This window comes from Taudactylus pleione, unplaced genomic scaffold (assembly GCF_031769625.1).
Source record: "Taudactylus pleione unplaced genomic scaffold, aTauple2 ptg000191l, whole genome shotgun sequence".
Taxonomy (NCBI): Eukaryota; Metazoa; Chordata; class Amphibia; order Anura; family Myobatrachidae; genus Taudactylus; species Taudactylus pleione.
Window position 1 is genome coordinate 795,465 of NW_028284593.1, and position 12,583 is coordinate 808,047.

Here is a 12,583-nt window from a genome sequence, read left to right on the forward strand (position 1 = left end):
TCTACAATTGAAAAAGTAATTTGGGCCATACATCTAACGGGTAATTCCCCTGTACCGATTAGATTCGGCGATTTCTCAGTCGAATCAAGAAAATACAACATGTTAAAAACCCAGACTCACCGATCATGTTTGCGCCTGAATCGGCAAATCGAGATAATACATTTTGCAGATTTATCATAACCCAGGCATCGGCAGAACAATGAGTTGCCCCATTTGATTAAGCCCGATTAAGATTTTAGGTTTTTTTAAGGTCATAATTGTACTAGTTTGTGATTTGATTGTGTCTTACTGTCTCCCTGGCGGTTCTGCTGCGGCTACTGGCAAACTGGTAGCCACTAATCTTATAATGGATTCATTTGTTGAACAGCTGGAGATCAGTAAATTTTGCCACCTTTACTGGTGATTTACAATATTTAACAAATGGAAACTGCCACTGAATGGAGGGCATTTAGTGCATTGCTTGTTCTAGAAGGAAAATATATAATAGCAGTAGATTGCTCCTCCTGATTCTGTGTACAGAATAGCATAGTGTGTGGTAAACTAATCTAATATTTATCTTTTCCTTTAGGCCAGCATCCCTTTTGCTGTAATTGGATCAAATCAGCTCATTGAGGTGAAAGGAAAGAAAATCCGTGGACGTTTGTACCCATGGGGTGTTGTGGAAGTGGAGAACCCGGAACACAATGACTTCTTAAAGCTTCGTACCATGCTGGTGTAAGTGTGTGCAGACATGGCCCTAATAATGTGGAACAGCGCAACATTCCGTAAACCTAGTGTTTCATATTCTCCTATCTAGCATTTATTCCATATTAAACAGTTTGTCATTGTTGCTTACCTTAACTGTTGGAAAGTAAATTAAGAGCAAAATAAGTCCTAACACTAGGAATGTTCACTAAATATCTGTATATTGGCTTTAACAACTGTCATGTAAGAACCAAGTAAAGTAAAGCATTTCTCAGTTTTTTCTAAAAAATTCCAAGATAACAGGATTTATGTGCTGTACCCATGTATATGCAGCAATACCACACAGGACTCAGTCACCCCAGCTTGGTGTGAAGCAGAGTATAAACAGCTTGGACATATTAAAGATATGCACAGCTTGTAGGCAAAACAGCCTTTTCTACTTCAGGGTTCATAGGGGGTCCACAGGGTTGACCTTGGGGTATAGCTGGATCTGGATCCACGGGCACCACGCAGTTAAAGGTTTCACTGCTCCCAGGATGCACTTGGGTCCAATATCCTCTATACCCCGCCCCTGAGTCACAGGCACCTCAGTTGGTAAGCAGCCAAGGCCGGAGGAGGAGACTAAACAGAGAGAAGGAAGACTGGAACACACAAGGAACCATACTCACAGAATTGGGAGACAGAAAAACCGGTGACCAGCCACACAGCCCATATGAAGCCAGGTGCGTCAGGGCGGGCGCCCTGTGGACCCTATGGACTTCGTAGAAACAGAGATAACAAAGGTAAGTTCTTACCGTATCTCTTGTTTTCTACTTCCTGCCGGAGTCGGTCACCCTGTCGCAGTGGGGCTGCAGCAGCAGCCCCTAAGCTTTTCTTTAAAGAAGAAAAATTGTTTTTCTACTTCAGGGTCCATAGGGTATCCACAGGATACCTTGGGGTATAGGTGTGACGTCAATCATCGGGCACCATAGAGTTAAGCTTTCAGCCTCCCAGGATGCACTAGGGTCCCCCTCCTATACCCCGCCCCCGCGCCAAGGCACCTCAGTTTAGTTTGGTGCCCGGCCGGAGTCGGGTGCACCTGTTGGAGTGGGGGCTAAGAAGAGCCCCTGAAGTTTTCCTGCATGCAGCTGTGGCTGCACATCTGGATGTACAGCATGGACAGTCAGTCCTGACGTCCATGCTGTCTTCCCTATACCCCTGCCGGTACCAGAATGCCGGTACCGATCCGGGGATGCTGGTGAGCATCTGGGGTCACAGCTAGCGGTGACCCCAGATGTTCCGGACCATGGCCGGAATCAAGGGGGACAGCAAGGTAAGCAGCGGGGTCCCGCGGTGGGTCCCCGCTGTTACATGGTCCAGAGTCCCCAGGCAGGGGGCTCCCTGGGGACTGGCTGCAGCGTGGAGCCAGGTATGTAACCTGCGCTTCCACTACCCCCCTGGGACAGCGGACCGCAGAAGAGCGGTAGCGATGCGGCGTCCCGGGGGTTAAATGCATGCTAGGGGAGCGTGCTTTCCCTGTCTTACAGCCGGCGCCTCCCCCGCTGCACACAGCCCTCTCTGCACACTGCCGACTGGCCCTATGGCAGCGCTCCTCCCCCAGGCCTCCTCTCTGCTCCTCGGCGGCCATCTTCCTGAACGCATGGTGAACGATGCTGGGAGCCTGGACGGAGGCATCGTGGTCTGGGTCCCCCCGCATACCTCTCCTCCGCTGTGGTCAGGTCTGTGTATGCAGCGCTGTGTCCTACCAGACTCTGTGTCTGCGTAGTTGATTGATCAGCGCTGGTTAGTGCAGGAATTGGTTTTCTTTGCATTGTATGTGACTGTGCTAGCGCTGCTGCCTGTATCTTCTATTCTGACTGTCAGCTTTATTACTGTCCCTGTTCTTTCTGCTAAGCCCTTGCAGTGCGGTGCTGCAGGGTGGTCTCTCGCCTCTTTAAAAAAACAATTGGTGAGAGGGGTCACATACTTTGTACCATCATGTCTGAAAGTGATTTTCCTCTCCGGCTACAGTGTACTACGTGTAAAGTACCTTTAGCGGAGGGGGAGGGTAGCGCGGAGGGCCTCTGCCGGCAGTGTTTGTCAATGGCGCGGCCTATTACGGTTACAGCACCGGTACAGGAGCCGTCCCGGGCTTGTTTCACTCAGGCGCTTGCAACCTTAGTGGGCCACTTAGCTCCGCAGCCCGCGTTTACGCAGATGGGTTTGTCCCAGCAGTCAGTGGTGTCGTCACCCATGCAGGGTTTCCCAAGACAATTGGTGGTACCCCGCAGTCTCCCTATTTCCCCTCTCCCGGTTTCTCAGGAGCCGGCGTGGGTTAACTCCCTGACGAGTTCTGTACAGCACTTGTCGGATGTGTTGCAGGGGGAGGCTGTGATGCGGTCACATAAACGGCCGGTGGCGTCTCTGTCGGCTCCTTATGAGGATGACGAAGGGACGTCTGATGATGGGGAGATTCTGGATCCTTACAATCAGGAACCTCTCCATACTAAGGACGCTGACGCTAGGTCCAAGGTGTATATTCCTGGACTTATTCGGGCAGTCCGCAAAGCCTTGGTGATTGAGGACGAAGTTCCCCCAGCGGCTAAATCCAAGTATGCCTTTTTTAAGGAAGTGAAGGGTGACGCCACAGTCTTTCCTCTTTCGGGTCAGTTAGTGGACCATTTAGAGGAGGCGTGGAAACAGCCTGGCAAGCGATACCAGCCGCAGAGGCGCATGGCGGTGGCTTATCCGTTCACGGATAATTATTTTGCTAAGTGGGAATCCCCTCCACAGGTGGATTCTCACGTGACCCGTCTTGTCCGTAGTGCCACATTGCCGATGCCATCCATCTCCTCCCTTAAGGATGCTACGGACCGCAAGGTGGAGATCTGCCTGAAGTCCGCTTATTCCCTTGCGGGGGGGGGGCAGCGCGGCCGGCTATGGCCATTTGCTGGGTTGCCAGAGCGATGGAGCACTGGGCGGATTCATTGGAGGCGTCCTTTGATTCCGACTGTCTGGACGATCAGGCGGAGTTGATTGGTAATCTCCATGATTCGGCCACTTATATCAACGAGGTGGCCTTAGACATTAGTACCCTGGTGTCTTGAATTTCTTCAGCAGCGGTGGCTGCTCGTCGCACCTTGTGGTTGCGATCCTGGAAGGCGGACGCTGATTCCAAAAAGGGTTTGGAGGCGTTACCCTTTAATGGAGAAGTTCTCTTCGGTCCAGATCTGGACAAGATTGTGGCCACGCTGGCGGCAGCCAAATCGGAATGTCTCCCGTCGGCCGCTGTTCCTTCTGGTTCAGGACCATCGTCCTTTCGGTCTTATAGGGCCCAGGGCAGGCCCAAACCACAGTCTTTTCCCCGACAGGCTGGTCCCAAAAAATCGGCCAAGCCCCGGAAGCAGGCATGGAGTACCAGACGTCCGGCCCCTAAGCCAGATGACAAGCCTGCGGCCTGACGGTCCGGGCCTCCCTTTGGGGGATCCCAAAGTGGGAGGCCGCCTGCTGCAGTTCGCCCGGTGTTGGTCGGTCACCACGACAGACACTTGGGTTCTCGAGGTGGTCTCCCACGGGTACGCCCTCTCTTTCCGGCACAGACCCCCGGCTCGATTTTTCACCACGGGTCTACCATCAGACCGGAACAAGGCCACGGAGCTGCGGAAGGTCTTGCACACTATGCTCCAGGCTGGAGTTATAGTGCCTGTTCCATTCTCCCAGAGGGGCCAGGGTTTCTATTCTAATATCTTTTTGGTGCAGAAACCCAATGGGTCGTATCGTCCGATTCTCAACCTCAAAGCTCTCAACAAGTTTTTGCGGGTGCCGAAGTTTCGGATGGAGACCCTACGGTCCATCATTCTGGCGCTGGAACCTGGGGACTACATGGTGTCATTGGACATACAGGACGCTTACCTGCATGTCCCTATTCTTTTGCTCCATCAACAGTTCCTCAGGTTTGCAATCCGCAGCGACCACTTTCAGTTTCGGGCGTTACCTTTTGGCCTGGCGACAGCACCACGTGTGTTCACCAAGGTGATGGCGGTCATGGCGGCTTCTCTGCAGCTGCAGGGAGTCCGCATGTTGCCGTACTTGGACGACCTTTTATTAGTGGCAGGATCTCCGGAGCTCCTTCTGCGCCACTTGGACCTGACCATTGCGCTACTGCAACGGCACGGCTGGTTAATAAACTGGCAGAAGTCCACTCTAATCCCGTCTCGGCGGATTCTGCACCTCGGAGCCTTATTGGACTCGGGACAGCAAAGGATCTTTGTGACGGGGGAAAAGATCTCTGCTTTACAGTCGAGGGTGCGCAGTTGTCTGCACAGCCGCCGGGTGTCTCTACACTCGGCGATGAGGTTACTGGGCTCCATGGTGTCGGTGTTCGACATGGTGGAATATGCCCAGTTTCACTCCAGACCTCTGCAGCACCTGATCCTGTCCAAGTGGAACGGGCTGCCTCAGTCTCTAAAGTCCCAGACGATGGTGCTCACCCCGGAGGTTCGCCTGTCCCTTGCCTGGTGGTTGCAGACTACCCATCTCAGCAAGGGACGTCCGTTCTGGGTACCAAATTGGGTCCTGTTGACAACGGACGCCAGTCTTCGGGGCTGGGGAGCAGTGTCGGGTCCACACTTGTTCCAGGGCAGGTGGACTCCGACAGAAGCGGAGCTTCCAATAAATATCTTGGAACTCCGTGCGGTCTTCAATGCCCTCCAGCAGGCACATCGGGTTCTCCAGGGTCGCCCAGTGCAGGTCCAGTCGGACAACGCTACCACCGTGGCCTACATAAACCGGCAAGGAGGAACCCGAAGTCGGGCGGCTCTCGTAGAGGGGTCTCGGATCCTGGTATAGGCGGAGCGCAATCTGCCGGCCATATCAGCTGTCTTCATCCCGGGAGTGCTAAATTGGGAGGCAGACTTTCTAAGTCGCCAGGACTTTCATCCGGGGGAATGGTCCCTGCACCCGGACGTTTTTCAACTGCTGGTGGACAAGTGGGGTCTTCCAGAGATCAACCTCATGGCGTCCCGGCACAACAACAAGTTGCCGGTGTACGGGTCTCACACAAGAGACGAAGAGGCGTCTCTGGTGGATGCTCTGTCCGTCCGGTGGACGTTCCGGTTCGCTTACCTGTTTCCTCCGGTTTCCCTTCTTCCACGGGTAATCCGGAAATTCAAACAGGAAGGAGGGACGCTCCTGTTGATAGCTCCCGCGTGGCCCAGACGGCACTGGTTCTCAGACCTTCAGGGTCTGTCCGTGGACAGTCCTCTGCGGTTGCCGCTACGACCGGACCTTCTGTCGCAGGGTCCTTGTCTTCACCCGGACCTGACTCGGCTGTCTTTGACAGCGTGGCTGTTGAGACGGCCATGTTGAGGTCCAGGGGGTTTTCCAGCTCTGTAGTGCGTACCATGTTACGAGCTCGGAAACCGTCTTCCGCGAGGATATACCATCGCATGTGGCATACGTTCTTCCAGTGGTGTCGACCGAGAGGTTATGCACCGCGGGAGTTTCGTCTGTCTCGGATACTCGCTTTCCTACAAGCGGGACTAGATCATGGGCTTCTCCTTGCTTCTTTGAAGGTACAGGTTTCGGCCCTCTCTGTCTGGTTTCACCGTAGGATTGCTACAATCCCGGATGTGCGCACCTTTATGCAAGGTGTTCTCCGCATTCAGCCGCCCTTTGTTCCACCTGTGGCGCCTTGGGATTTGGCTGTGGTCCTGAGGGCTCTCCAGGGACCGCCGTTTGAACCACTGGGCTCAGTGGATCTTAAATGGCTAACAGCTAAGACTGTTTTCCTTCTGGCCATAGCTTCGGCCAGACGTGTTTCTGATTTAGGGGCTCTTTCTTGTAGACCCCCTTTCTTGATTTTTCATGGGAACAGGGCAGTGCTCCGCACTCGGCCTGAATTTCTTCCCAAAGTTGTTTCCCAGTTTCATGTTAACGAGGAAATAGTTGTTCCGGCCTTTAACTCACCTGGTCTTTCAGTGGGTGAGGCCACTTTGGATGTTGTGCGGGCCTTAAGGACTTATGTTGACCGCACTTCTTCGTTTAGGAAGTCGGACGCCTTGTTTGTCCTCTATGGCTTCCGTAAAAAGGGTTGGCCTGCTTCAAAGCAAACTTTGGCAGCCTGGATCCGTATGGCTATTTCTGAAGCTTATCTTCATGAAGGTCTGCCGGTTCCTCCTTCTTTGAAGGCTCATTCCACTAGGTCTGTGGGTCCTTCGTGGGCAGCTCGACATGGTGCCTCTGCAGTCCAGATCTGCAAGGCTGCTACGTGGTCCTCTGTTCATACCTTCGTGAGGTATTACAGGTTTGACACCTTCGCCTCTCAGGATGCTTCCTTCGGGCGGCGGATTCTCCTTTCAGCACAGGAGCGTCCCCACCCTTGAAGGATACTGCTTTGGGACATCCCCAAGGTATCCTGTGGATACCGTATGGACCCTGAAGTAGAAAATATGAGATATGGTAAGAACTTACCTTTGTTATATCTATTTCTACGAAGTCCATAGGGTTCCACAGGACTCCCGCCCTGTCGCACCTGTGCTGCAGATGGGCTTTGTTCTGGTCACTTGTTTTTCCGTCTCCCTCTGGTGAGAGTGTGATTCTTGTGTGTATCCAGATCTTCTTTCTCTCTCTTCCTTCTCCTCCTCCGGCCTATCGCTTGGTAACTAACTGAGGTGCCTTGGCTCGGGAGCGGGGTATAGGAGGGGGACCCTAGTGCATCCTGGGAGGCTGAAAGCTTAACTCTATGGTGCCCGATGACTGACGTCACACCTATACCCCAAGGTATCCTGTGGAACCCTATGGACTTCGTAGAAATAGAGATAACAAAGATAAGTTCTTACCATATCTCAGATTTTTACACTGTTAAGAGCGGCAGCATCAGACTGTCCTTTAGGGCGTCCACGCTGCCGCTTCTACTCCCCGCTGGCGCTGCGACGCCAGTACAGATCTGGGGATCGCGGCGGGTCCGCAGAGTCTGTACTAGCCGGGCTCTGGGGACTCCCATGACTGCCGGAAGCGTTCGGGGATCAAGGTAAGCCGCGGGTCAGTCGGATGCCTCCAGTCTCTGGGGACAGACCGGAGGCGCTAGCAGCGGCGGAGGGCTCCCCCTCTCAGAGGCATACCCCGCGTGACCGCTAGACCACCAGGGTGACAGGCTGGCAGCGGGACCGGCAACCCTGGGGTTAATTGCTAGCCAGGGGAGGCAGCCTTCCCTGTCTAACTGCTCCTCAGCTCAGCGCGCCTTTCTACTCGGGTCTGGCGTCGCTGAGCTGCTCTTATCTCATGGCCACTTCTCCTCTGAGGTCTCCGGCGGCCATCTTCTTTTGGCAGGCGTCGCAGATCTCCCAGGCGGTACTAGTGGACCGGTCCCCCTGTGTACCTCTCCCCTGCTAGAGGACAGTGTACACAGCGCTATAGCCCTCCCAGACACTGAATCTGGGAGGTTGATTGTAGCGAAAGGTGCATTGAGTATATCTTCTCTGCATTGTATGGGACTTTTGCTAGTGCTGCCTGTCTGTGACTTATTTCTACTTACTGTCAGCTTATACCTATCCCTTTCCTTCTCCTACGGCCCGGCAGGTGTGTGGGGGAGGGGCGTTTTTCTGTGACCCTCGCTTATATAAAACAAGTATTTGTGAGGTCAGTCACATACAGTTGTGTGCTACACAGTACCATATTGTGGGCTGTTTGTGTTGCATACTGGTGAGTGCGCGGGTGTTAACACCATAATTCCTCTGGTGATACGTATTCATTGAGTATTTACTGTGTCATGTCTGATGAGGAGATTGAGCACTCCGTGGCTCCTGTATGGTTTTCCTGCAGACGCTGTTCTGCGGGAGTTGATAGGGAGGATTTATCTCAGGATGGTCTGTGCAGGCGGTGCCAGCTGGTACCTGGCCCCTCTAAACCCCCTATATCGCAGGATCCTCCTTGGGCAATGTTTTCCCAGGTTCTGGCATCAATTGCGGACCGTTTATCGGTCCCAACAACACTCCCTTCTAGGGCGTTGCCCCAGCCCACCATCCCCCATTCCCCGGGTATTCCGCAGTTATTGCAGTCTCCCCCCGGATCCCAGACTGTGGGTCCCTATACGGGGCTGTTTGTGTATGTTCAGAATCCCCCTGCGACGCAGCAGTCTGTGGTGCCTTTTCAGAGTTTTCCTCAGGCGGCTCCTCCACCCTGGGTGGATGTTCTCTCCAGCTCTGTACAGAGTCTGGCGGCCTCATCTTCAGCGTTTCAGTCGATGTTGCAAAGTGATGTGCCACCAAAGGCATCCAAGCGTCATGTCGTGGGTTCACTGACGGCGCAATTGTCGGACTCTGATGTGTCTACAGATGACGGAGAGATTCATGAGGACTCTGATGCCATGGGCCTGGAGGTAGAGACTAAGTCCTCCATTAATGTGCCGGCATTGGTTATGGCAGTGCGGGCTATCCTCCATATAGAGGGTGATGCACCGGCTCCTAGGTCGAAGTATCCTAATTTTAAAAAAGCTAAGGTAACTTCGAATGTTTTTCCCCTGTCTGACCAATTGATGGATCATATGGCGGTGGCCTGGCAGTTGCCCAGTAAGAGATTCCAACCACAGAAAAGGTTGGCATCTAATTATCCTTTTCCTGAAGCTCATTTCGCGAAATGGGAAAGCCCACCGGCGGTGGATTCCCATGTCACCCGCTTGATTAAAAGCACTACGCTGCCATTGCCGTCTATCTCCTCTTTGAAGGATCCCACGGACAGGAAGGTGGAGACTTGTTTGAAGTCCATTTACTCTCTCTCAGGGGCGGTAGCTCGCCCGTCCATGGCCATCTCCTGGGTGGCTAAAGCCATCGAGAGCTGGGCCAACGCTTTGGAGGATACCTTCCCTGAGGATGCTCCAGATATCCAGAGAGCGTTAATAGGACAGATGAGGGATGCGGCTTCCTATATTGGAGAAGCGTCGTTGGATGCCAGTCTGCTGACCTCTAGGGTTTCGGCTGCAGCTGTGTCTGCTTGTCGGTCCTTGTGGCTGAGGTCCTGGAGGGCTGATGCAGGCTCTAAAAAGGGCCTGGAGGCTTTGCCTTTTAATGGAGAGTTGCTATTTGGTCCAGACTTGGACAAAATAGTAGATACCCTGGCTAAATCCAAGTCGGCCTTCCACCCTTCAGCACCAGCTAAGGCGAGGAGCTCTGCTTTTCGGTCCTTTCGGGTTCAGGGTAAGGCTAACAGTCAGTCCTTCCCGAGGCATTCGGCGACTAAGGCCACCTCGAAGCCCAAGAAGCAAGCATGGAGTGCTAGGCGCCCTTCTTCCAAGCAGGAGGATAAACCTGCTGCCTGATGGGACGGGCCTCCCTCTGGGGAACCTCAGAGTGGGAGGCCGACTTCTTCAATTCGCCCAGTGCTGGCACAATACCACCACGGATGCCTGGGTTCGAGAAGTAGTCTCCCAGGGGTACGCCCTGTCTTTTCGGCTCAGGCCACCCCACCAGTTTTTCTGCACGAGTCCTTCTCTGGACAAGACCAAAGCCTCACAGATTCAGGTAGCTACAGAGTCCTTGCTGCAAGCAGGGTCATTGTTCCCGTTCCACAGTCTCAACATGGGACGGGGTACTACTCTTCTCTGTTTCTGGTGCAGAAGCCCAATGGTCCTCATCGCCCTATCCTCAATTTGAAGTCTCTGAACAAATACCTCAGAGTTCCCAAATTCAGGATGGAAACGTTATGTTCCATCATTCTGGCGATGGAACCCGGGGATTACATGGTCTCTCTGGATATCCAGGATGCCTACCTCCACGTGCCCATAGCACCTGCATACCAGCGGTATCTGAGGTTTGCTATTCTGCAACATCATTACCTGTTTCGGGCGTTGCCCTTTGGCCTTTCCACGGCTCCGAGGGTGTTCACCAAGGTGATGGCAATTATGGCCGCCCACCTTCGGAGCCAGGGTATACGGCTGTTGCCTTATCTGGACGATCTTCTTCTGCTGGCGAGCTCCCCGGAGGTACTGCTTCGACATCTCCACCTGACCATTGCTTGTCTCCAAGCACACGGGTGGTTAATAAATTGGAAGAAGTCCTCTCTGATCCCATCACAATGGATGGTCCATTTGGGAGCCCTTCTGGATTCTCGTCAGCAAAGGATCTTCCTGACTCCGGAAAAGGTCTCCTCCCTACAGCTGAGGATACACAGTTGCCTGAGCAGGGTGTCGGTCCACTCAGCGATGAGAGTTCTAGGGTCCATGGTGTCGGCATTCGACATGGTGGAATTTGCCCAGTTCCATTCCAGAACCCTGCAGGGGCAGATTCTATCAGAATGGAACGAGTTACCTCACTGGATCCAGTCTCAGAGTCTGGTGTTGTCTCCGGAAGTGCGCCTGTCTCTAGCTTGGTGGCTTCAGACAGCTCATCTCATCGAGGGTCGCCCCTTTTGGATCCCGGATTGGGTTCTGCTCACAACAAATGCCAGTCTCCAGGGTTGGGGGACAGTGACAGGCTCGCTGCGGGCCGTGTACAGGGCTCTACTGTCATCAGGCACCACTCTTTACGGAAGGGCGGTTCAGGTGCAATCCGACAACGCCACTACGGTGGCGAACATCAATCACCAGGGAGGAACTCACAGTCGAGCAGCGATGTCGGAGATGTCTCGCATCCTGGCTTGGGCGGAGTGCCACCTTCCTGCAATCTCGACAGTCTTCATCCCGGATGTCCTCAATTGTGAGGCGGACTTTCTCAGCCATCACAACGTGCATCCCGGGGAATGGTCGCTTCACCCGGAGGTATTTCAACTTCTCGTGGTCAAATGGGGACTGCCGGAGTTGGACCCGATGGCCTCCCGTAACAATTACAAGTTGCCTGTGTACGGCTCAAGGACAAGAGACGCAGGCGCAAGTCTGGTGGTTGCGCTGTCCGTGAAATGGACATTTCACCTAGCGTACCTGTTTCCTCTGATCTCCCTGCTGCCTCGGATACTACGAAAAATCAAACAAGATGGAGGCACGTTTCTGCTGGTGGCTCCAGCTTGGCCCAGACATCCTTGGTACTCCAATCTCAGGAGCTTGTCCATAGACGTTCCGTATCTTCTGCCTCAGCGTCGAGACCTGCTGTCTCAGGGGCCCTGCCTTTACCCGGATCTGGGTCGGCTGTCTTTGACGGCGTGGCTCTTGAGACAGCTGTCTTAAGGTCCCGGGGCTTTTCAAGCTCTGTCATCAGTACCATGCTTAGGGCGCGTAAGCCCGATTCAGCACAGATTTACCATAGAGTGTGGCACACTTACTTTCAGTGTTGTGAGTCCAGAAACTTTGATCCTCAGGTGTTCAGGGTTTCTAGGATTCTAGCATTTCTTCAGTCAGGACTGGACCTGGGCTTACCTCTTGCTTCTCTGAAGGTTCATGTGTCGGCTTTGTCAGTGTGGTTTCAACGTAGAATCGCTACACTCCCTGATGTACACACCCTTTTCCAGGGGGTTCTTAGAATCCAGCCTCCCTTTGTGGCTCCGTGGGATTTGACGGTGGTTCTTCAGGTCCTGCAGGGCCCTCCTTTTGAGCCTCTTGAGTCGGTTGACCTCAAGTGGTTAAGACTTAAGACTGTTTTTCTCCTGGCGATTGCTTCAGCCAGGAGGGTGTCAGATTTGGGGGCGCTCTCCTGTAGTCCCCTCTTCTTGATTTTTCACCAGGACAGAGCGGTTCTTCGCACTCGTCCTGGGTTTTTGCCTTAAGTGGTCTCTAAGTTCCACATCAATCAGGAACTTGTGGTGCCAGCTTTTCAGTCACCTGATCTTACAGCTGGTGAGGCTACGTTAGACGTTGTCCGTGCTCTCAGAATTTATGTGGACCGGACTGCTTCTGTTAGGAGGTCCGATTCTTTGTTTGTCCTCTTTGGTTTTCACAGGAGGGGTTGGCCTGCCAACAAACAAACTGTTGCCCGTTGGCTTTGTTCTGTTATTCGTG

General features: G+C 53.4%; 1 protein-coding gene across 2 annotated transcripts in view; it reads left to right on the forward strand.

Annotated features, from left to right (window-relative positions):
• LOC148519293 (septin-2A) overlaps window positions 1-12,583 on the forward strand; it is a 131,711-nt gene that overhangs the window by 67,818 nt on the left and 51,310 nt on the right. For both annotated transcript variants that reach the window (XR_015878949.1, XM_088476660.1), the window contains exon 9: window positions 569-714. Coding sequence is in view for 1 of the 2 variants with exons in the window: in XM_088476660.1 (XP_088332786.1) it covers window positions 569-714 (146 nt within the window). In the remaining variant the exon portion in view is untranslated. The remainder of the gene's footprint in view (window positions 1-568; window positions 715-12,583) is intronic.